The sequence below is a fragment of the Cervus elaphus genome, chromosome 9 (assembly GCF_910594005.1).
Source record: "Cervus elaphus chromosome 9, mCerEla1.1, whole genome shotgun sequence".
Classification (NCBI taxonomy): Eukaryota; Metazoa; Chordata; class Mammalia; order Artiodactyla; family Cervidae; genus Cervus; species Cervus elaphus.
Genome location: NC_057823.1, coordinates 18392865 through 18416900, shown reverse-complemented (window position 1 = coordinate 18416900; position 24036 = coordinate 18392865). Strand labels below are relative to the sequence as shown.

The 24036-nt window shown below is 57.2% G+C and overlaps 2 protein-coding genes across 3 annotated transcripts; one reads left to right on the top strand and one right to left on the bottom strand.

The window, feature by feature from the left end:
- Positions 1 to 70: 70 nt before the first annotated feature.
- PRKCSH (protein kinase C substrate 80K-H) lies at positions 71 to 12806 on the bottom strand. 2 transcript variants are annotated; one of them, XM_043911612.1, is made up of 18 exons: positions 12682 to 12806; positions 12146 to 12294; positions 11832 to 11948; positions 11300 to 11395; positions 11137 to 11194; positions 10125 to 10242; positions 8410 to 8539; positions 4511 to 4595; positions 3577 to 3655; positions 2775 to 2861; positions 2299 to 2469; positions 2130 to 2226; positions 1590 to 1659; positions 1255 to 1344; positions 986 to 1060; positions 790 to 889; positions 536 to 709; positions 71 to 402 (listed from the first exon to the last, which is right to left on the bottom strand). In XM_043911612.1, exons 2-17 carry the CDS (start codon positions 12219 to 12221, stop codon positions 563 to 565), a joined length of 1596 nt encoding a protein of 531 aa, XP_043767547.1. In that variant the 5' UTR covers positions 12222 to 12294; positions 12682 to 12806; the 3' UTR covers positions 71 to 402; positions 536 to 562. The 2 variants fall into 2 exon arrangements, with proteins under 2 accessions (XP_043767547.1, XP_043767546.1); XM_043911611.1 differs by lacking the exon at positions 12682 to 12806 and adding an exon at positions 12470 to 12660.
- A 190-nt stretch (positions 12807 to 12996) lies between these two features.
- Positions 12997 to 23939, top strand: ODAD3 (outer dynein arm docking complex subunit 3). Its single transcript, XM_043911610.1, has 13 exons — positions 12997 to 13595; positions 15191 to 15312; positions 15420 to 15497; positions 17483 to 17653; positions 18224 to 18325; positions 18426 to 18551; positions 18765 to 18887; positions 19634 to 19786; positions 21263 to 21423; positions 21510 to 21735; positions 22544 to 22705; positions 23349 to 23433; positions 23599 to 23939. The coding sequence occupies exons 1-13, from the start codon at positions 13355 to 13357 to the stop codon at positions 23715 to 23717; spliced, it is 1869 nt and encodes a 622-aa protein (XP_043767545.1). The 5' UTR covers positions 12997 to 13354; the 3' UTR covers positions 23718 to 23939.
- The last annotated feature ends 97 nt before the right edge of the window (positions 23940 to 24036 follow it).

The following is a 24036-nucleotide window of genomic DNA, read 5'->3' as shown; positions in this document are numbered from 1 at the left end:
GTGGAGCCAGGCCCCCCAGGATCTGCACGGCAGCTTCCCCCACACCCCAGCAAAGCCAGACAGACAAGGATGAGTTGGAGGGATCATGTTTATTGTTTGGGATTCACAGGTCAAGTCACTTCCCCACCAGGAGGGAAGGCAGATGCCCTGGGTGGGGGGCAGGGCAGGCCAGGCCACCAGGGTGTGGGGGCCCAGGTAGGACAGGCTCCTTTATTCCATCTAGGGAGGCAGCCGGGGCCTGGGAATGTGGCTCTGCCCCGCTGGCCAACCAAAAGCAGGGCATGGAGCCTCACCTGCTTCCTGCCCTGTGGGTGGGTGAGATGACCCACAGGGGCAGGCCGTGGTCCACAGACTGAGGGGCGATGGGCAGCACCACTGGGGGCTGGTTCCGTATCTTGATTTCTGGGACCAGAGAGAAACCAGATGAGACAGAGGAAGGGCGATGGATGGGGGAGCACCCGTGTGGATAAGAGCTGCCCCCCCACCATGCCCCCGAGCAGAAGGGGATGGGCGGGACCCCCAGCTCCCCACCCACCTCTGCGCTGGGCAGGGCGGGGCAGGGCTAGAGCTCGTCGTGGTCGCCCTCCATGGGGTACTCAGGCGGGGGCTCTGGGCAGGCAGCCGGCGTCATCAGCTCCATGAGGTACTCGCAGCGGCTGGGCTCCGTGGTGCTGGTCACCACCGTCTCCTTCCCGCACAGCAGGCGTACCTGGGGTGGGCAGGCGGGGCTCAGGCGGGCTCTGTGGGCCTGGGTCCCCACTCCACTGCCCCCAGCCCGCGGGCACTCACGGTGGTGGAGCGATTGGGGCCCTGCCAGCAGCCCGTGCCCTGCTCATACTTCATGGTGCTGAACTTGTCGTGGTCGGGGCCAGCCCACGAGCCCCAGGTGCTATGGGAGAGTAGGGTGCTGAGAGGGGCCGGCCGGGAGGGGACCGGGGGTGGGGGATGAGGGGCCGAGAGGGGGGCCTAGCCCGAGCTCACTCACCCAAGGCTGGTGGGGGAGCCACCGAGTTTGGGTTTCTGCGAGACAAGCTTGAAGGGGCAGAGTCTGTAGATGTACCTGTCAGGGGATGAGGCTAGTGGGTGGGGAGACAGGGGTCCCAGCCTCCACAACATCCCCCCACACCAGGGCCATGCAGGTACTTCAAATCCCAGTGGCTGCACCTAAGCCCACGCCCCTCCCTCCGCACCCTGTCCTTGCTCAGGCCCAGACCCACCGAGCCCACCCACCACTCATGCCCACAGGGGACGCACTCATTGGTGGTGAGCTCATAGCACTGGTTGTAGAGGTAGGCGAACTCGCCGTTGGGGCCAAAATCAAATGAAATCTCCTGTTCCAGGTTCCTAAAGGGGAGGCCCGGAGGTTAAGGGGCAGTGGGGGATGCCAGCCCGACTCAGGACAACGCAGGAAGGCCCACTGCAGTGGTGGAGGGTCTCTCGGGGCCTGAGCTCCAGTCCCCACCGCCTGGGGACTCTCCCTGCAGGAACCACCGCCAGCTCGCAGAGGTTGCCTGAGTGACTTCCCCATCGCCACCGCCTCTGGGGAATCGGGCAGCAGGTGGCCACAGGGCAGTGGAGAAGGCTCATACCTGATGGATTCTTCCATGTCCTTCAGGGACCGCTCGGCCTCTTCAAACTTGTTACGGGCCTCCTGGGCGGCTGGTGGGGTCGGGACAGAGGTCAGAGGTGCCCCCACCCCATCCATGAAAAGAGGGCAGAGGGTGGCGCAAACAAGCCTGATTCTCCCAGCCCCAGGGCTGGCTCTGGGTGAGGATGGGGCCCAGGAAGACCCTCTGGGGCCTTGCCAGCCGCCGGGCAGACCCCTCCCCCCCGCCCAGGCTCTCAGCTCATGAGGGAGCAGGGCTGGGGCTCCTGGGGCCCTGCTGATTCCTCGCCTGCCAAGGGTGACACAAACAACAGCCACCCCCGAGGAGGCAGAAGGGCCCCTGGGACTGGTGTGGTGGTGCCAGCTTCCCCAGGCCCAGAAGCCCCCTCCAGGTGGCCTGGAGCCCCTGGGCTTGCCTGGGCCAGGCCCAGGCCCCCTCGAGGAGCAGGCAGGGCCTGTTTCTTGGGCCCCTGCACCTGCGGGCGACAGGGAGGGGCCCCTCCCTCCCAGGCTCAGCCCTCACCGTTGATGAAGGCCTGCGTCTGCTCATCATACGGCGGCATTCTGTCCTCCTCGGTGGGGCTGGCTGTCTGGGGGGCTGGGACTGGGGGTGGGGTGTCCTGGGGGTGGGGGGAGAGAGTCAGCGAGTGACCCCGCTCCCACCCGTCACCCGCTTCACCCCAAACACCCACCTTGGACTGCTCCCCCTGGGAATCCTCGTCCTCGTCCTCCTCCTCCGTCTCCTCGTCCTCCTCGGCCTCGTCCTCCTCCTCTGTGGGTGGCGAGGGCATGGGGGGCTGCTCCTCCTTGGGTTCCATCACATCAGGTGCAGGAGGCGATGGTGGGTACTCTGTGGGCAGCACCTGCCGGATGTGCGGAGAGGTCGTGCTGAGGACTCGGGGTCCACCCCCACCCCCAGGGCCGGGGGCCAGGCTCCCACCATCGCCCAAGGGCGGCCTTGTGTCTCCACCCCTTCCGAGGAGCCTAGAGAGAGGGAGGGAGGGGCAGACAGCTGGGGGCGGGGTGGCTTCTGTAGAGGAGGTGGGGCCACCCAGCTGGCCAGGGTGGCCCCGTGCCAGAGCTGGAGGCAGTGCCTTTGTGAGGCGCCCAGGGGTGGGGCGGGGGCGGCGGGGGCGGGGACCACATCCCTTCCCCTCCCTCTCCTGACCTCGGACCGGTACTTGTCCCTGATGGCGGCCCAGACGCGGTCATAGAAGAAAGCAGCATCCATCTGCGCGTCTCCCCCAAGGAGGGTCTGTGTGCGACAGGTTGGGGTGGGGTCAGGGGCAGAACCTCCACGTGGCCCCCACCTCCAACCCAGCCACTCTCGTAGTGGGTGCGGGGGCCCTCAGGCCGCGGTGCCAGGCACAGCACGCGCTGACTTGCCCAGGGCCAGCCTGGAGCCAGGCTGGGTGAGGAGCGGCTGCCAGAAGGGGGCAGCACAGGCCTGTGGGAAAGAGGAGGGGGCCAGGGAGGTGCGGGGGTGCGGACTGGAGAGGCCAGGGAGAGGAGCGGAGAGACGCAGAGATGGACAGCACAGAGCCAGAGGCCTGGGTGCGGCGGGGCGTGGGGACCAGCAGGGCAGCGTCCTTGGGGACCAAGGAGCAGGGCTCCAGACCAGCGAGGGCAGCACTGTGAGGAGGGCGACCAGGTGTGTGCACTGGGTCGGGGGGGCATGGTTACAGGGACCCTAACTCTCCCCACTAGACACCCTGAGGCACCCACATGACTCCACTAGGCCCCACAAGGAAGGGAGAAAGGCCCTGGGCAGCCCCTCCTAGTCACCAAGCAAGGCCTGGCCACACCAGCCAGGCTGGGTCCCCCCAGAACCCTGGCCCTGGGCCAGCAGGGAACTTTCCATGGGAGTAGCCCACAGAAGGCCTGCCTCTGGCCACCCCCTGCCCCCCACCCTGAGGTCACCCTGGGGCAATCCCTTCCACGCGTCCCAAGCGAAGGGGTGGGCTGAGTACCTGGGCTTCCCCTTCTGATAATGCCCCGTCCCCATCCGTGTCCAGCTCCGAGTGGGTCTGCAGCTCAGCCACAGAGACCCTGTGGGGACAAAGGGAGAAGCCGATGGAGCAGGGAGCCCATGGGCTCCTGGTCAACTGCCCCCCCAACCCCCACCCCAGGCCAGGGCTCCTCCTGAGAACTTGCTTCAGGACCTTGGGGCAGGGAGAGAGGGCAGGCAGGAAGGTGGGAAAAAATGAGGTCTGGGGTTAGGGCCCGGTCTGGTCTCTACCCTGGGAAAGGCAGGTCCTAGCCACCCTGTCCTCTGCCTTCTACCCGCTCCTGAGGCTCCACAACCCTGAGGAGCTCAAGGGAGGGACAGACACAGGGGTGGGAGTAGGAGACAACCCTGTGTCCTCAAGACCCAGCTTCCACTTCCTTCCACCCTTAGAACCGAACACAGGGAAATGCCCTTGGCCTGGTATCCTCCACCCCAGGAAACCCAAACACCCATGGTGGCCCAAGTCCCACATCCTGCCCCTACCCCGCTGCCCACCGCCACTGCCCACCAGAACGGGACTGCCCTGCCCATGCTGCCCCCAGGACCCCTCCAAAGTCCCAGGCCTCCCACCAGGGGGCCTTCCCAGCTTCCCTGTTCCCAAAAGCCCACCCTCCACTGAGCCATTGGCCTGGGGCCGGCCAGCAAGTTCAGGGGCACTGGCCAGGATTTCATCTTTCACTAAAGCGTCCCAAGTCACAGAGTAGGCTTTCAAAAATCACTGAGATCCCGAGTCTCCCTGTCCAGCTTGAGGGGGTGTTTTCCCTCATCTCTCCCCCACCCCCACCCCATGCCCCCAGGGGATCGGGTTCCAGGGTAAGGAGGTGGGCTCTGGCTGGTTTCCTAAAGGCGGGGAGAGAGAGGCGGGAGCCCGGGGCAGGTGGGGCTGGCACACTCACGCCCCGTCCATGTCATCGTCCAGCTCCTGGAAGGCGCTGGCTGCCAGCTCCCGCTCCCGCTGCTCCTTGGAGGTGGCCTGCTGCTCTGTGGAAGGACCAGCTCCATTACCCTCCGTCCCCAACGCCCCCGGGGCTCACCATGTGCCCGGCCCACTGGGTGCTGGGGCTGGGGCTCTGAGTCAGGCCACCGTGGGGGGCAGACTGGGGGCGGGAGCTAGGCAATGAGAAGGGCTGGCCTGTGTGGGGGTGGGGGGCCGAGGAGGTGGGCAGTGCCAGATGGATGGGGAATCCAGCAGGGGCAGCTGGGGGCATCTGCAGACAGTCTGAACCATCGGTGACGGTGCAAGGGGTAGGACCATAGGTGTGCCACATTCAGGAGGCCCCCAGGAGAAGTGGTCAGGGGACAGAGGCTGGGGTGGGGGTGCAACCAGGCGAGGCAGATGTCCTGGGGGCCTGTCCCAGCACAACCAGCTCAGGGGGCGCTCAGGAGAGCAGCCCCAGTGCAGCTCAGCCCTCTCCCCCAGAATGAGCGGCCTGTGTCCTGGGAGACCCCAGCAGACAGCCGACAACGTCCTCACAGATGAGGGCCCCAGGCGTAGGTGGATGAAAGGAGCTGCCCACGGTCACCCAGCTGGCGAGGGGCACAGCCAGGGGTCCAAGCCAGGCCACGTGCCTCCAGAGTCCACGCCCATCCCCACCACCCTCTGGGAATCCCAGCGAAACCGCCGTGGCGTGCCACCCCTGAACCTGAGTCAGCAACTCCACACTAAGAAGCTGCCCAGCCTTGTGTAAAAGGATGCTAGATGTGGTGCAAAAGAAGGTGGAAACAGAAGCAAAGACCAGAGTTCGTTCTTTGTAACACGTGGCCCGGGAAGAAAGAGTGAAGGAACCTGGCACCAAAAGTGAACGAGAGAACATCTGCAACTTCAGTCACAAAGGCCGGCCCCTTGATACACAAGAGCTGCTTACAAGCAATGGAGACCAGAACCAAAACCCTGATGGGAAACATGGTACCTGGACGAGACAAACCCCACCAGGGTCACACACTGGAATAGACAACAGCTCTTAAAAAGGAAGCAGGCGTTTCAACACCAGGCTACAACATGAATGACCCTCGACAATACGACGCTAGGGGAAAGCAGTCAGTCACAAAGGCCACTCACTGCCTGAATTCTTGAGGTGAAATGTCCAGAGCAGGTCAATCCCTGGAAACAGGAAGCCAATGTGTGGGGGCCGGGGGCTGGGCCCAGGGGAGATCTGGAGGGCCATTTAATGGGCCTGGGGGTTCCTCCTGGGGTGATAGGAATGTTCTGGAACTAGACAGCAGCGACGGCTGCACAACAGTGTGGACGTAACCGACACCACTGAATCGGACGCTGAAAACTGGCTTAAGTGGTGAATGGTGACATGAGCGGGATTTTACCACAGCGAGAAAAAAATGAAGGACAGAGCACACACGCATACACCGTGTAGACCAGTGCCGTCCAGCGGAATCTTCTACAGAGGTGGACGTGTGTCACCGCTGAGCACTGGGCCCGCAGCCCGCTCGACACATGTCTGAGGTGGGCGTGGCTGGAGCAGAGGCCCGGGAGCAACAAAAAGCAGCAGTTTTGCAGGGCTGGTGGGGTGTGGGCAGGCAATCAGACCAACAGGGCAGGTACACGGGGTGCAGAGAGCAGGGATAAGCCCTCCACGGTAGGGGGCGTTGTAAGCAGGCAGTGGTGGCCCAAATGCTGTCCCACCCAAGGCACTGGGGAGCCAGGAAGACTGCTGGGCCGAAGAATGGCTTGGCCTCATGGAGGGAGGCCATCAGGAGGCCAGAAGGGCCAGAATGGGGCCCAGGGACTTCCCTGGGGGTTCAGTGGTTAAGAATCAGGCTTCCAGCAAAGAACAGGAATCTGTGCAGGGGAAACGGGTTCGATCCCCGGTCCAGGGGGATTCCACATGCTGTAGAGCAACTAAGCCTGAGTGGTACCACTACTGAGCCTGTGTGCCGCAACTACTGAAGCCCGTGCACCTAGAACCCGTGCTCTGCAACAAGAGAAGCAGCTGCAATGAGAAAGCCCCACATCCTAACAAAGAGTAGCCCCCATTTGCCACAACTAGAGAAAGCCTGTGAGCAGCAATGAAGACCCAGCATGGCCAAAACTAAATATAAATTAGTAATAAAAAATCAACCTTCTGATGCTAGTAGTTCTAATAGAGAATAATAATTTAATAGAATTTAATAAATAGAAATTTAACAATTTAATACAATATAATAATCCTAATAAAGAATCAATGCAGGGGACACATTTCTGGCTGGGGAACTAAGATAACACCTGCCGTGGGGCAGCTAAGTCTGCCTGCTGCAACAAGAGAAGCCCCCACGCCATGCAACAAAGACCAAACACAGGCAAAAAAAGCTGGGCCCTGAGCGAGGCAGGAGCAGGCTGGTGACTCAAGCCTGCAGATAAGGGACAAGGTCTACAATCAGAGTAACGTGGGCATCAGTCTAGCTGGGCAAGCCAGTGGCCTCTTTGGCCTCAGCTTCCTTGTTTGTGAAACGATGTGATGTCTGGGAAAGGGGAGCAGGGGCAAAAACACGATCCTTGTGAAACGAGCACTGGGTGCTCTGGTCTATCCACCGTCAGTGTGGGAGAGAATACTGGTATCTTCATCAGGGGTCAGCAAACTTTACTGTAAAGAACCCAACGCTAAATATTTTAGGTTCGGCAGGTCATAAGGTCCCTGTTGGCAACCCCTGAAGTCTGTGGCTTTATCACAGAAGCAGCTGATGGTATGTAAACAAAGAGGGGGAGTCTCTGCTCATTCACCAACATGGTCTCCGTGTGTGTGTGTGTGTGTGTGTGTGTGTGTGTGTGTGTGTGTGTGTACGTGCGCACGCACCTGGGGTAGACCCAGCACATTACAGGCACGCAGCAGATGCTTGTCAGATGAACGACTGAATTACTGATTATGAGAAATCAGGACAGAGAGAGGGAAGGGCAGAAGAACACAGCAGATGCTCAAAGACAGGGAGGGGATCACAGCACAGCTTCAGAAGGCTACCAGCCGCCGGTCACCAGCCCTGTGACTGGCTGGGGCACGGCTCCAAACACTTCTAGCAATGCTTGGTCTTGGTCTTTTAACTAGTCTGGAGTGGGTTTCTGCCCCACCTCTCCCTTCTATCCGCCTTCCGCCATGTGTGTCCCTGCACAGAGCAGACTGAAAACAAAGGCCAAGGCTTCACATTATCCACAACAGTGGCACAATCTGCCAACAACAAGAAAATGCTGGACCAAGTATTAAAAAAAAAAAATCACCTTAAAACCAACCCCAGGCAGTAGGAGTTGCCAGCGCAAAGAGGAAGTGAAGAAGATAAGAGAAGGTAGAAGCTGCTTTCATCCTAAGGGATTTTGCCAAGCCTGGCAAATGTGGATGTCCATTCTGATAACTTGTGAGGGAAGGGAAATGAAAAATCAAGGTCCAAGGTGACCCGGCCCATAACTATGACCCCATGGGACTCCCCTCAGGGCTAAGCTGGGCCAGGAACCAGCCAGCCCTTGCTCAGACCTCAGCTCACTCTGCCTGGGGGGCTAGAGGAAGCTCCAGCCTCGACTTCAGACTCGAGGTCCCTGAATCCAGTGTTCCCACAGAGAAGGCAGAAAGAAAAGCCCCTCTACTCGAGAGAAGGACCTCTCATCAAAGCTGCAAGTTACTGCTATAAACGACTTTTAAACACAATGGCCAACACACAGTCGAAGATAATGAGGCACCTGGGGAACTAAAGTGCCGTGATTTTAAAAACTCAGTGCAACGACAGACAAGAGACAATGAGCAAGAGACTCCTGGGCCCAGACCGTTCCCTGCCAGGAGCCAAGGGGAAGTCACAGCCATGCCGGGACACAGCGACATACCTTCCCACAGCTTACGGTGCTGGTCTTTGGCCTCCTTCTCTGGCTTCTCGGCTTCCTCCTTCAGTGTCCGCAGCATCTCCACCTGGTCCTCCAGTGACTTCTTTCCAGACTGCAGCTCAATGAGCTTTTTCTGGGAAGGCAGAAGACAGAGGCCGGCTCTCATCCTGTTCTTCCCTTCCTCTCCTGCCTCTATTCCACATTATCTTTTCCTAATACACACCCCTCCTAGATCTCCCCCAACCCCGGATGCTGTGGTTCTCTGCAGCCCACTGGAGAGAAATCCAAACACCTCAGTGTACCCCTGCGGCCCTGCATAACCAGGACCCTGCCCAGCTCTCCAGCCTCATCCAACCCTTTGCTATCTTAACTGCCCTAACAACATTCAAAGCCCTCCACACACTCTGCCCCCAGTTTTTCACACAGGCTTTCCTTCTGTCTGCAACACTCTGCCTGGCTAATTCTGAATAAACCTACAGATTTCAGTTTAGATGGAGACCTCCTCTTCCAGGAAGTCTTCCTTGCTTCCTATGCCCCAAGCCGGGTTCAGAGAGCAGAGGGACCAAGGCAAGGAACATGTGTTTGATCCCTGGCCCAGGAAGACTGCACGTGCCGAGGAGCAGCTAAGCACATGCACCGCAACTACTGAGCCTGTGCTCTAGAGCCTAGGAACTGCAACTACCGAGGTCCACAAGCCTAGATAGAGCCTGTGCTCCACAATAAGAGAAGCCACTGAATGAGAAGCCCGCCTGCCGCAACTAGAGAAAGCCTGTGTGCAGCAATGAAGACCCAGCACAGCTAAAAATAAAATTCTTTTTAAAAACTGATTGTTTTTATAAAAAAAAAAGAAAGGGGATTTCCCTGGTGATCCAGAGGCTAAGACTCTGCACTCCCAATTCAAGGGGGTCAGTTTGATCCTTGGCCAGGGAACTAGATTCCACATGCTGCAATTAAGACCCAGCACAACCAAATAAGTAAAAATAAAAAATATTAAAAAAGGAAGGATGGAAGGAATGTGTGTGCTGGGTGGGCTCCAGCCTAAGAATGGGGGTCCGAGGCTGTAGGGTCCCTCCCAAGACTTTGGCTGACACCTCAACCTGATCTGCTGCCAGGGTCCTCCTGCTGGCCCATGAGGTCAAAGGTCACTTTGCAGCAACTTCACCTTGTGGCTAAGCGCAGGAAGGATCTCACTGGCCCTGAATACACTGCCCCCTATGAATTCGGGAGACACCTCACTAGCCAGGCCATGGGGGTGGGAGAGGAAAACCCGATCCTTCTCTGGTCTGAGAAACAGAGCTGAGGCCATTGCTCAGAGGGTTAAAGCGGGAGCCCCCAAGGGGAGTTGAGGACTCTGACCCACCAGTTAAGGGGGTGGCAGACAGGCAGGGAGACACATCCCTGGGGACTCACCCTCTTTGGCCCTCCCCCGACACATCCCCAGCACCCACCCTACTTAACTTACAAATGAGAGCACCCTGGAACCTGGAGGAGAGGCGACCCTCCTCCGAGCCCACTTTGATCTGCACCCAAGGCCTAGGTCCATGCCACCCACCTGGTACCATCCTAAGCAACGACTAAACATCAAGTGGACACCAGGGTCCAAGGCGCAGACAGACAGCAACTGGCCCCAGGACACCCCTGGTCGGGAGCAAACGTAAACCCCAGCCAGCCCCCCCAGCCTCCAGGTTGTCCTGGGTCAGCCCCACCAGGCCCCTCACCTGCTTCTCCTCCCGGGCCTTCTTCCAGTCCTCAATCAGGATCTTCTTCAGACGGAAGCCCTCGCGGGTCACCTCTGCCATCTGCTGCAGTGTCTCTCTCTCCTTGCGGCCCTTCTCTCTGGGGGGAAGGGAGAGCATTTTGTGTCCACTAGGTCTGCCTCTTCCCAAGGGGTTCAACCCCCTGCCATCGCCCCATCATGTGGGCAAAAACAGGAGCTCAAACACTCCTGCTCCTTCTTCCCCCAGGTTCTCCTGGCTTCAGAGCCCCTCATCCCTGTCCTAGAGAGGAAGGGCAGTGGAGAGGGCTCACTCACCCTCAGGTTCATGGGAGGGACTAGGGGGTGCTGGGATGTGGGGCTGGAAGGAGGTTCCCAAGAGAAGAAAGAGAAGAACACACGAGTCACAGACTCCCTGACAGAAGGGCTGTCTGGCCAGTAAGCAAAATCTGATCAGTCTCTCTCTACTTAAGAGACCTTCCATCAGAAGGGTTTATGGAAGTGTCACAACGCTCACCTTCTCTGAAAAACATATCTGGCCCTGCCACCTGCTCCCAACTCACAGGAGTGAAGGGAGGCTGTCCCTTTTAAATGCTACAATCCCCATCACTCTCTGACTGCCTTACACTCAGCCCGCGTGCATTTGCTTCCATCCACCTGCCTGTGGGCATTTCAGTTTTCAGGTCTTGCTGCAGTGGTGCAATTAAAAGCACGGAGTCCCAAGTCAGACCGAGCTGGATTCGAGTCCTGGTTCTGCTATCTTTTAGCTATGAGACCCTGAGGAAGTCATTTTCCTTTCTGAGCGTGAGCTCACTCATCAGCTGAACAGGCAAACACATTACACTCAGTTCCGGGCCAGAAGGAAAACTGCTGATAGAGCATTCAGAGCACCTGGCACCAGGTGAGCCCTTGATACACGAAAGCAGAGAAGAGAGGAATCCCGATTCACCTAGCAAGGCGAGGCAAGGTTTCGGGGGAGAGGGGGGCGAGGAAACAGGGGTGTGTCAGCTACGTACTTGCAGGTGTTCTCACAGACGATCCCGCTGTTGTATTCGTCGGTCCCGTCACAGCAGTCTGAAGGCAGACATGGGGGCGCCTTCAGGACTCCCCCCTCACCCCACAATGCCTCCTTCCCTCTGCCCAGCACCCCATCCCCCACCCTGGGGCCAGTTCATTCACCACACACTCCATCGTTGACCCATCTGGAGGAGATGTACAGGGGCTTGTAGCCTGTGTTGGTGCAGTGGAAGCTGCCATTGGGACAGGCAGCTGTGCCTGTGGGGAAAGGAGGGAAGGAGGGTTTGTGGAGTGGGTTCAGGATCCGGCAGGTCACGCCCACCACATGCACACGTGAGCGTGAGAAATGTGAGAATAACTGATGCCAAGCAAAGGGAGGAAGGACCACTGCACTTTGGGGGCCTGAAACAAAACGCTCCTGGGCTCCCTCCTGCCTCTCCGCGCCAGGGCCCTCTGAACTGGGCCCTACCAAGCCCTCCCCATCCCCCTTTGGGCTCCCATAGCATCTCCCCATCTCCTCAACCAACCACTGACCCACTTTAGTCTGTGCTTGCTTGCCTCCACTCAACAGAGAGCCCTGTGAGGACGGGACTGGGTCTGTCTGGGACACCACACAGGACGTAGCACTCACCAGCTCAGTAAATGTACAATGAATGAATGGATGGATGCATGGATGAATGGAGAAAAAGCTCACCTGGTTCATCTGAGCCATCTTTGCAGTCACAGTAGTCGTCATTGACCTGATCAAAGGGGATACTGGCAGAGCCATCCAGGCAAGTGAAAGGCTTTGACTCATCGTAGAAGTGATGGTCTGGGGAAGGGGACAAGGGGCCCAGTCCAGGGTAGGCACCTTTCCACCCAAAGGTACCTCTTCCCACTCTCACCGGCTAAGCATTGCAACCTGCCCTGCCCAGAGTCCAGAACACGGAGACCGAAGGCTGTAAGTGCCTATCCCAGAACCTCCCACACCCCACCCACACTTCTGGCCACCTCCAGTGGCTCACTCACTGGTGAGGGAGACGCCGCGGGGTCGCTTGACCTCCACAGCCCAACACATCGGCAGCAGCAGCAGCAGTAGTAACATCTCGCTGAAGCCTTGAAGCCGGAAATGGGTTCTGCCAGAAGGAGGCTACTGGGAGATGCACTGTGACCCCACGCTGCAGCGAGAAAGGGGCGGCAGGTCAGTGGGAGAGGGCTCCTTCCAGCCGAAGGAAGGCGCCTCTCCCTCCGGTCAACTGGATTCCTTCATCGCTCAGAGGTCTCACTTAACCTCCCACACTGGGGGCACGGGGGCCGAGGCGGAGGCGGGGGAGGGGATCTCCCCAGTCCTACCTAGTGGAAGGGAATCTCATTTGGCCCAAATCAATGGTGAGCGGAACTCAAAACCTCCGCTCCCTATGAGTCGGAGGTAGTTCGCTATCCAGTTCCCGCCAATCGGCCCAAAGGGTTAACAGTTTCCCCCTCTCCAAACCCACACCCTTCGGCTGCCCCTAATAGGAAGCTGGGGGTGGGGGGCGCCTCCCGCCCACTAGTCCACCGCGTACACGAGGCTGGGGCAAAGGTCAATATCCACCGCGCCCCCCTGACCCAGCAGCCAACGGTTCCTCCTGCAGAAAGGAAGCGGAAGTGTGCGAGAATCGTCACTTCCGGCATCACGCTCCGCTCCAGGAACGGCGGGGCCTGGCTGCCATGTTGGGAGTGGCATGTGGCAGGCTCGGAACCCAGTCGGCCATCTTGCATAGGACTGAAGCCTGAAAGGGAATAGTTCTGAAGGTTCGCGCTTAATGGCGGCACAGGGTGCCTCCATCTTGGGAGTGGCGGGTTCTGAAGGCCGAACAGAAAGTTCCTGAAAAATGCCCGCGAAACCCCACACCGCCGCCTCCGGTGAGGTTGGGATGGAGAGGTGGGGAGGAAAAAGGATGAGCACGTGATTCAAAAGTACCCTCCCCCATCTTTCTGCGGACTGCTCTGCTCGGTCCCCTGCAGGGACCGCCCCTCCGCTCAATGTCAGCCAATGAGAGTCGTAGACTGGAACGCGGGCGGTTTCCATGGGAGCACTGGAGGGAGGCGGGGAAGGTTACCTAGCAACCGGAGATGCGGCTAGGTCCCGCCGAGCGGTAGACAAGTGCATTCCCAGAGCCCGAGGAACCTGAATTCAAGAATCCTAGACAGAGGCAATTCCCCTGACCCCCAGAGGTCCTCGGCCTCAACCCAATCATGACGTCTCCCCTGTGCTGGGCGGCGGCCTCCAACGCCATGCCTTCTCAGGACCAAATTGCAGCCCCCTCCAAAGTCAAGGCCACTCAAGTTCAGCTCAAGCCCTACCACTCTCGAGGCAAGGGCTTGGTGCCTGTCTGGCACTCACTTCATTCCAAGGCAGGACCCTTCCATGCCAGCGAGGGGAAGTCCGCTGTGAACATGCAGGTGGCTGAGTTACAAAGGAAGATACAACTGTTAGGTAAGATGACTCCAGAGGGCCCAGAATGGTCAACAGCCCTCTGACCTGGCAGGAATTCTTTCACTAGCGTTCGTCCAGGTGTGCAGTATCCGGAGGCAAAAATTCATGCTTGCTCATGGTTTTCCTCATCTTATGCAGCTTTTCCTGAGCTCAGAACCTACTGAACTGTATTTCATACTTTTACGTGTGTGCGGGCTAAGTCATTTCAGTGGTGTCTGACTCTGCGCGACCCTATGGACTGTGCCCTGCCAGGCTCCTCTGCCCATGGGATTCTCCAGGCAAGAATACTGAAATGGGTTGCCATCCCCTTCTCCAGGGGATCTTCCCAACACAGGGATCCAACCCACTTCTCTCACTTCTCTCACATCTCCTGCATGGGCAGGCGGATTCTTTTACCACCAGTGCCACCTGGGAAGCCCCTACTTTTATGTAGTTTCAACTTTTCTAAAATGCATGGGAGGATGAAGGATATAGATTCTAGAGGCAGATTTTCTGGGTTCAAATATACTGGCTCTACATATGCTAATAATAACTGTTTGATCTTCAGGGACCAAGAATAATGTAATTGCTTTCAGTTTGTCCAGCCACTAGATGAGGAGAGTAACAGTACCACCCCATAGGTAGTTGAAATGTGTAAAGTGCTTAGAACAGTGCCTGGCACTATAATACTATGAAGTGTGAACCAGTGGTTCTCAATGGAATCGGGCTATTTTGCTCCCCAGAAGACACTGGCAATGTCTGGAGACATTTTGGTTTGTCACATTGTTTGGGGGGGGGGTTGTTACTGGCATGTAATGAGCAGAGGTCAGGGATGCTGCTCAACATCTGACGATGCACAGGACAGTTCAACACAGCAAATAATCATCTATCTCAAATGTCAGTTGTGCCGAGGTTGGGAAATCCTGGTGTGAACTTATCGCTTTGTTGTTAGGAGGTAATGTTGCATAGTGGTTGAAAGTATGTGCTGGGGAGTCTGACTGCTTGTGAACTTGAACAGTCTAATAAGCACAAGCCTTCTCATGTGTGAAATGGGTATAATCTGGATATGGGTATGTACATATTGGCACATCCTATCTGATACCTAGAAGATGATTAGTCCATCCCTGGCTTTCCAGTGATTAAGATGCTGTGCTTCCACTGCAGAGGGTGTGGGTTTGATTCCTGGTTGGAGAACTAAGATCTCATATGCAGTGCAGTACAGAAAAATAAAAGAAAATGATTAGCCCAGCATCTCTGCATGCTTGCTCAGTCACTCAGTCGTGTCCAACTCTTTGCAACCTCATGGACTATAGCCCACCAGCCTCCTCTATCCATGGGATTTTCCAGGCAAGAATACTGGAGCCAGTTGCCATTTCCTACTCCAGGGGATCTTCCTGGGCCAGGGATCGAACCTATGTCTCCTGAAGTTCCTACACTGGCAGGTGGATTCTTTACCACTGAGCCACCTGGGAAGCTCCAGTCCAGCATCTAATGCATAACAAATCCTCAGAGTAAAATATTGTTATACTGTTGATAACTACTAAAATGTCTTCCCTCTGGGAAGTACCCCCTCTCATAATGCTCTGCTTCTGCCTGCCCATCTCGCATGACCCCAGAGGGTGACCGGAAGGCCTTTTATGAGAGCACCCAGTGGAACATCAAGAAGAATCAGGAGACCATTAACCAGCTCCGCGAGGAGACCAGGGTACTGCAACTACAGTTGACGGACCTGCTCCAGGTAAGGTTGAAGGGGTTCCAGGGGTGGGGAGGCAACATCCCCAGGGGATGCTCTCAAGGAGAGGGTGGCCTGAATTTGTAGTGTGACCTGGGCTCTTCTCCCTGCAGGGAGATGAGAAAGTGGTCCAGGCAGTGATTCGAGAATGGAAATCAGAGAAGCCGTACCTGAAGAACAGGACAGGCCAGGTTTGCCCCACTCCCATTCCTCTGACCACCTCCCTTCATTTCTAGCCTGGGTCCCCACCTGACTCCCTGACCCCCATCTCACCCTCTCCAATCCCTTCTCCACACCAGCTGCCATTAATTTATTTCTCAGCCTTTATCACACACTGACCATGTGCCTGGCATGGTTTTAGGTATTTGTTGCCATACGGTGAAAAACACAGACCATGTCCCCACTCCCCAGAGCCTCATCTTGGTGGAGAAAGCAGACACCCCCCCAAGAAAAGAACAATAAACATAGAAAGAAAGTGATTTCCAATGGTGACAAGAGAAATTAATAAAATAAAACAGCGTGGCTCACTAGAGATGGATGGGAGTTAGGGGTTTGCCCTTTAGATTTTGAGGTGGGGATCTTTGCTTTCTCTAGGAAGGTGATATTTGAGCTGAGAAGGGGTCAGGCAAGTAGTGATCTGGGGAAAAGCATTCCAGACAGATGGAACAGCAAATGCAAAGTCCCTTGGGTAGGAACAAAGGTAGAGTTTTGGAGACACAAAGGAGGTCATTGTGGCAGAATAGGAGTGAGTGAGGGGGGCTCCATCGGAGGTGAGGTTGGGGGGTCAACAGGGACAGAACCTTGCATCAGGCTTTGCTGCACAAGTGCAGATTTTATACTAGGAATCAGAGAAGTGAAGGGACTTCCCTGGTGGCCCAGTGGCTAAGACTCTGCACTCCCAATGCAAGAGACCCGGGTTCAATCCCTAGTCAGACAACTAGATCCCACATACCATAGTTAAATATCCCATGTGCTACAACTATAGACCAGGTGCAGCCAAATAAATATTTTTTAAAAAAAGAAAAGAATTAGAGAAGTGGAAAATGGGCTCTGAGGAAGCAAGAGTTAGAAGCCATCCAGAGGAGGTTATCAAAGTGAAGGATGATGCTGGCTATACTAGGACAAAAGAGGTAGAAGTAGGAAGAAAGAGATCTATCTGGCTCAGTCACATCCAACTCTTTGTGACCCCCATGGACTGTAGCCCACCAGACTCCTTTGACCATGGAATTTTCCCAGCAAGAATACTAGAGTGGGTTGCCATTTCCTCGTCCAGGGGATCTTCCTGACCCAGGGATTGAACCCATGCATCTACTGCACTGCAGGCAGATTCTTTACCACTGAGCCACCAGGATCTCTCTGGAGGAACCTTTGAGACAGAACAGAGAATTGCTAACGAACTGGGTGTAAGTGGGAGAGAAAAAGAGAAGATGAGGATGACATGAACGTTTGGGACTTGAGCACCTTGAAGGATGGAGTTGCCATGAGCTGAGATGGGGAAGATTCAAGAAGGGAAGTTTTGGGGAAAGATCAAGGATATACTCAATTTTGGACAGATGGTTTTGAGCTTGCTGTGGAGACATCTAGAAGGCAGTGTAGATGTGGATATACAAGCCTCTGGGGGAGGCTAAACTGGTATGTCTTCAGTGTATAGGTGGGGCTTCCCAAGTGGTGCTAGTGGTAAAGAACCCACCTGCCAATGCAGCTAGACATAAGAGACATGGGTTTGATCCCTGGGTCAGGAAGATCTCCTGGAAGAGGGCATGGCAACCCACTCCAGTATCCTTGCCTGGAGAATCCCTATGGACAGAAGAGCCTGACAGGCTCCAGTCCATAGGGTCGCAAAGAGTCAGATAAGACTGCAGCGACTTAGCATGCACTCATGCAGTGTAGACATGACTCCGAAAACCCTGAGACTGGATAGGATCAAGTGGTATGTGTGGTCAGATGAAAGAAGAGCCTCTTCAAAGGCAAAGGAGATGGGCAAGGGGCAGCCAGGGAGGTGAAGTGGAAAACCAAGGAGTGGAGCCCCTGGAAACCAGCCCTCGCCCCAAAAAAAGAGAATCTGCAGGAGAAGCAGGATCAGCCAGGTTTCAGATGCTCTACCAAGAGACGAGAGAGATGAGAACCAAGATGTGGGAGAAGGAAGGACTAGGTACCGTTGCTCCCCTCTCTCCAGCAAGCCCTGGAGCATCTGGACTACCGGCTGAACGAAAAGGTGAAGCAACTGAATGCTCTTCGGCACCAGCTGGGACTGCGGCAGAAGTGGTTGGAGGAGCTCCAGCTGCAGCACAGTTTGCGCGAGCTGGAGATAACTGAGGCACAAGACAGCAACACCGAGGTGGCCAAGGTAGGGCCTGTGGGGTCTGCAGAGGCCTCGATCCTGCGGGAGGCACTGAGCGGGGAAGGGATCCAGCCCAGCCTTGCTTCCCTCTTGTTGTTGTTCGGTTTGCTCAGGCGTGTCTGACTCTTTGAGACCCCACGGACTGCAGCACGCCAGGCTTCCTTATCCTCCACCATCTCCCCAAGTTTGCTCAGGCTCTTGTCCATTGAGTCAATGATGCCATCCAAACTCATCCTCTGTTACCCGCTTCTCCTCCTGCCTTCAATCTTTCCCAGTATCAGGGTCTTTTCCAGTGAGTCTGTTCTTCACATCAGGTGACCAAAGTATTGGAGCTTCAGCTTCGGCACCAGTCCTTCCAATGAATATTCAGGGTTGATTTCCTTTATGATTGACTGGTTTGATCTCCTTGCTGCCCGAGGGACTCCCAAGAGTTTTCTCCAGCACCACAGTTCAAAAGCATAAATTCTTCAGCAGTCAGCCTTCTTTATGGTCCAACTCTCACATCTGTACTGGAAAAACCATAGCTTTGACTATACGGACCTTTGTTGGCAAAATGATGTCTCTATTTCCCTCTAGACCATGCGGAACCTGGAGAACCGCCTGGAGAAGGCCCGGATGAAGGCAGAGGAGGCTGAACACATCACCAGTGTGTACCTGCAGCTCAAGGCCTACCTACAAGTAGGGACCAGGGCGACTGTGGGTGGGTGGGGGGCAGCAAATGGGAGGGCCAGCCAGGCTAGGGACACCGGTCACAGGCTAACCCATCTCCCACGCCCAGGAGGAGAGCCTTCACTTGGGGAACCGGCTGGACTTTATGGAGGCTGAGGTGGTGAGGACGAGACACGAGCTGGAGGAACTGCACCTGGTGAATCAGGAGGCGCTCAACGCCAGGGACATCGCCAAGGTGCCAGCCCACCGGCCCCTGGGAATCCTGCCCTGCCACTGCCATGGTCTCCTGGCCTCAGCATCTGAACCCCAGCTGCCCCGAAACCCACCCCATCTCTGTCCCAGGACCCCACAACTCGCCCCAGTTGTCTTGAGCTGGGCCTGCAGCCCTGACCCAGAGCCCCAGTAGATGCCAACAGGCCCTGTCGTTCCCCACCCGTCCACCCTCCAGAACCAACTGCAGTATCTGGAAGAGACCGTGTTCCGAGAGCGCAAGAAGCGCGAACGCTACCTAACCGAGTGCAAGAAGCGCGCGGAGGAGAGGAAACTGCAGAACGAACGCATGGAGCGCAAGGTGGGCGCACCAGGGATACGGGGCTGAGATCCCAGCCTGCTCCTGCTTGGACCCGGACCTGCGGGGTCCCCGCCGCTCCCCCACATTGGCCCAGGCCCTAGACCCTTCAGCAGTACGGAAGTTTCTCCTGACTGCCCCCAGCTCCCCAGATGCCAGGGCCCCTCCCACATCCCTGACCCCGCCCTCCAGCCCTCCCCTTACTCTCCTGGGGTCGTCATCCTTCCCCGCCAAACTTGCCCATATCGGAAATTGATCCCGCCTCTAACCGGCCCCTTACCCGACAGGCTCCGCCCCCACGCTCTTGACCCCGCCCGCTGGCGCTGCCTCTGAGGCCTCCCTCTAACCAAGGCCCTGCCAAGCCCTCCTGACCCCTACCTGGATGCCCTGCATGCGTGCATGCTAAGTGGCTTCAGTCGTGTCCGACTCTTTGCGACCCCATGGACTGTGGCCTGCCAGGCTCCTCTGTCCATGGCATTCTCCAGGCAGGAATACTGGAGTGGGTTGCCATGCCCTCCTCCAAGGGGATCTTCCCGACCCAGAGATGGAACCTGCCTCTCTTGTGTCTCCTGCATTGGCAGCCTGGCTCTTTACCCCTAGTGCCCCCTGGGAAGCCCTGACTTGGCCCCAAGCTTGGGCCCCACCCCCTTCCTGAACCCAGTTGGGAGGTATTTTCCCAACGCCCATGGCCACTGCCCTAAGCCCTCAGCTGCAGACTGACGCGGGCTGTGACCCCCACCCATGAGCAGACCCAGCGTGAGCACGTGCTGCTGCAGTCTGACGACACGCTCCAGGAGAGCATGCACTCCAAGGAGGAGGAGCTGAAGCGGCGGTGGAGCATGTACCAGATGGAGGTGCTCTTCGGCAAGGTCAAGGACGCCACTGGCGTGGCAGAAACGCACGTGAGTGTGCCCTCAGCCCTCAAGCTCCCAGATGGCCTGAGCCGACCCTGGGAAGCCGACACACCCAGCCTCCTTTTTCTGCCTGGTCAGTTCCTCAGTGTACAAAAAGCACCCCTCCCTCTTTCAGCTACTGCCCCGTTTCTCTGCTGCCTCTCACAGCAAAACCGACACGAGTTATCTACACTGGCCACCATCCTCTCTTCTGTTCCTTTTTTTTTTTTATAATACTTTTGTTTATTTATTTTTGGCTGTGCTGGGACTTCACTGTTGTGTGGGCTTTTCTCTAGATGCTGGGAGCAGGGGCTACTGTCTAGTTACGATGCTTCGTGGGCTTCTCGTGGCAGTGGCTTCTCTTGTTGCAGACCACAGGCTCAGTAGTTGCAGCCCCTGGGCTCTAGAGCACAGGCTCGGTAGTTGTAATGCACAGGCTTAGTTGCTCTGCAGCATGTGGGATCTTCCCAGACCAGGGATGGAATGCACGTCTCCTGCATTGGGAGGCGGATTCTTTGCCACTGGACCACCAGGGAAGCCCCTCTCTCCTGTTCCTGCATACACTGGCACTGACTTCTTTGGCATGTCAGCACTAGGAGAATGGGGAATGTTGTCTCTCCTCTCCTGTAACTTCAGCCTCTGTGGCAGGGTCTGGGGCCAGTACCAGCCTCCATCCCAGAGAAGCTGGGCTTCTACTCTGGGGCCCGCGCTTGGCAGCATCTTCCTCAAAATTTCCCAAGACTTTAGGTCCCCGGCTGTGAAAGTGTGAAAGTATTAGTCGCTCAGTCACATCAGACTCTTTGCGACCCCATGGACTGTAGTCTGCCAGGCTCCTCTGTCCATGGACTTCTCCAGGCAAGAATACTGGAGCGGGTAGTAGCCATTCCCTTCTGCAGGGCATCTTCCCTATGCAGGGATCGAACTTGGGTCTCCGACATTGCAGGCAGATTTACCATCTGAGCCACCATGGACATCTCCAGCTGGTCAACACTAATTCCCCTGGGTCCCTGTCTGATTTCTCTGTTTGGGGCACTCTCCAACCCACCACTCATCCCATGAGGTGACCCCCAAGGAGTTCCAGGACTTGGACGTATGGGGTCATCTGGAGCGCTGTGGCTAGGCGTCTTTCCAGAAATTGCCCTTGGGGGCGGGTTGCTCCCATGACCAGTCATGTTTTCTCATGGGAGTGGGCGTTGCTGGCACATTGATTTTGGAAAGCAGCTGTGCTCAGTGCTGTCACTGCCCTGACATCTGATTTTGGTTGATTCATTTTCCTTATATAGACAAAGAAGGGCCCGCAAAAATCATTCGTTCGGGGTTGCACACCCTTAAGGCAGCCCTGAGTCCAAGGCTCACAGAGTGCCGAGACAGCATTGTGCAGAAGCCATCATCAGCTCAGGCGACTTGTCCCTTGCAGCCCTGGGAAAGAAGGAGTGGGACAAGCCCCTGGCTCTGACGGGCTCTGTCCGCCCGCCCTCCCCCCAGGCAGTGGTGCGGCGGTTCCTGGCTCAGGGTGACACCTTCACGCAGCTGGAGATGCTCAAGAGCGAGAACGAGCAGACGCTGCTGAGACTGAAGCAAGAGAAGCAGCGGCTGCAGCAGGAGCTGGAAGACCTCAAGTACTCAGGGGAGGCTCTGCTGGTGAGGTGAGGCCCCATGGTGCCCGGTGGGGGTAAGAGCGGGGTCGCTGTGGTCAACAGTGCCCCAGTGGTGGTCTCCCTGCTCCCTACAGTGAGCAGAAGCGGCAGGCTGAGTTGCAGGGGCGCCTCAAGGTGGAGGAGCAGCGGCGTGCTGAGGTGCAGGATCAACTGGACCGAACCAGGCGGGCCTTGCAAATGACCAAGGAGGGCCTGGAACACCTGGCCGGCAAGCTGAACCACATCGTAGTGGCAGGTCCCACCTACGAGGAAAGCTCACCTGGAGCCTCCCTAGACACGAAAGACAGTGCCACCCCACAGGTGGGGTTCCCACCCTGAAGTCCACTCCAGAGAACCCACCCCAGGCCCTGTTCAGGATATGAGAGGCCTGAACACATGGCAAACCCCAACCGACTCCCGAGTCTCCACCCTCCCATCTCAGGAGTCACCCCCTTACTACTCAAGAGGCCCAGGACTTCAGAGACCCCTGTCCCGTTTCAAATGCTACCCCCATGGGAGAGTTCCACCTAGCCCCCACATACACACTCAAAACCTAAAAGAGACCCTGCTCCAATCCTGAAGCAGGCATAGACAAGAGAGGCCCAGCCTGCCCACTGTGGAATCCTATTTCTTTTTTTTTTTTTTTTCCATTTTCACCAAAAACTTTATTGAAGAAAGTATTCACCATTTTGTTCCACTACTTTCTGCCATTTTTCAGTTGTCCTTGTTGTTTAGTCACTCAGTCGCATCCAACTCCTTTGCGACCCCATGGACTTTTACCCTGCCAGGCTCCTCTATCCATGGGATTTCCCAGGCAAGAATACTGGAATGGGTTGCCATTCCTTTCTCCAAGAATCTCATTTCTTAAGGTCTTCCGGCAATGGCCTCTCTCCAGTTACTATCCCAGCCTGCCCTCCCCTCCACCGCCCTCCCCCCCCCCCCCCATCCCTTGCTTGGGTCTCTGGAGTTCACAGGCATTGCCTCACAAGCGTGGCCCCTGACAGCAGAGGCCCTACCCCACAGAGGGTAGCACCGCTCCTGTGGGCGGCCCCTAACTTCAAAGCCCTGCCCCCTGGGTGGGGCCTCCAAGAGGCCCCGCCCCTCCCGACTCATCCGGCTCCGCCCCCAGCCGCAGGAGACTGGACAGTCTGTCGGAAAGGAGCTGGATCCCAAAGCAGATGACTATCTGCCCAACCTGCTGGGCCTGGTGGAGGAAAAGCTGTTGAAGCTACATTCGCAACTAGAGAACCACAACGTGCCAGAGATGCTGCGCCACATCGTTGACCGCGAGGTGCCCATTCAGCCAAGGGCTGGGGCGGCAAAGGAGGGGTCGGGGCAATCCCCTGGAGGCCAGGGAGGAGGCTGATGGGCCGGGAATGGGCCTTAGGGATAACAGGTGAGGTTTAAGGAGCCAGGGATGAGCCAGGAGAGTTACTAGAGGTAACTCTGATAACCTGGTAAGTCGGCAGGCCAGAGATCAAGGCCGCAGGGTGAGGGGGTGGGGGGTGGGAATCCAGGGTCTGCTCTCTAGAGGACCAAACTTGGGACCTAGAGACCAGGGGCGGGCCTGGTGGGGAGGCAGGGGAGGCTGGGTATCAGGGTGCACGCTGAGAACAAATGATGGGGCTGCACCCAAGGAAAACTTGACTAGAGTGGGCAGAATTTCCCTGAGGATCCAGTGGTTAGTGCCCTCTTCGCTTCCAATGAAAGGGGCGCAGGTTCGATCTCTGGTTGGGGAATTGGATACCACACGCCGCGTGGCATGACCCCTCTCAAAAAATAAAAAAGACCCAAAGAGAGGCAGAGGAGTGGGCAGAGGTGTTGAATAGCGCAGGGGTACATCTCAGGGGGGGATGGGGAGGAGGAGGGGGCACGGATCTCGCTGCACCCCCTGCCAACTCACACACATCTGCCCCCTTCCCTCCTCCCCCTAGTTCTACACCACCCTCGAGGGAAAACTGCCGTCGTACAACACCCGCATCCCCCTGCCTGTCGCCGGTCACAAGGACAAGTTCTTTGGTCAGTACGGGCAGGGAAAGGGGCGAGGCTGGGAGCCCAAGCAGTGCATCGGGAGGTGGTCAGGGGCCGGACATATAGGGCCCAGGTGAGGATGCGGTGGTAAAGGCCGGGGAGAGAAATCTGATACGGGAATGGGAATCTCGATCCCCTCCTCGCCCGACGCAGACGAGGAGGAGAGTGAGGAAGATGACAGCGACGTGGTGACCCGTGCGGCGCTCAAGATGCGTTCCCAGAAATTAATCGAATCCCGCAGCAAGAGGCGCGGTCGCTCTCGGAGGTCCTAGACGCGGGCTCGCGCCCGCCTGGTGTTTCCGAGCCCCTGCCCCGGGGCCCACGGGGCCCCTTTAAGGGCTGAACGCGTCCCGGACAGGGGAGCCGAGTTGACAGGCAATGCCCAGAGCGGAGAAGGGGGCTGGGCCGCCGGATGTTCCCACAGTAAATTTCCCCAGGCTGGTCCGGCGCCGGTCTCGGAATCGCGCAATAAAGGTCACCGACCAGCCCCTTGAGTATTCGCCTCTCCTTGATCCTGCACCGCCCCATAGACGGCTGCCTCTCAAATCCAGGGCCATAGCCTGAGCCGCCTCCGACCCGGGAGTGACGACT

Bases quoted from the DNA above. Each gene is read 5' to 3' on its own strand.
- PRKCSH (XM_043911612.1), bottom strand. From the start codon at position 12,221: ATGTTACTACTGCTGCTGCTGCTGCCGATGTGTTGGGCTGTGGAGGTC. The intron at 11,396-11,831 runs GTGAGCTTTTTC...CTTTCCCCACAG, and splicing joins AGATGGCTCAGATGAACCAG to GCACAGCTGCCTGTCCCAAT. The intron at 710-789 runs GTGAGTGCCCGC...TGCCCACCCCAG, and splicing joins GCCCCAATCGCTCCACCACC to GTACGCCTGCTGTGCGGGAA.
- ODAD3 (XM_043911610.1), top strand. From the start codon at position 13,355: ATGACGTCTCCCCTGTGCTGGGCGGCGGCCTCCAACGCCATGCCTTCT. The intron at 15,498-17,482 runs GTTTGCCCCACT...CCCTCTCTCCAG, and splicing joins TGAAGAACAGGACAGGCCAG to CAAGCCCTGGAGCATCTGGA. The intron at 17,654-18,223 runs GTAGGGCCTGTG...ATTTCCCTCTAG, and splicing joins GCAACACCGAGGTGGCCAAG to ACCATGCGGAACCTGGAGAA.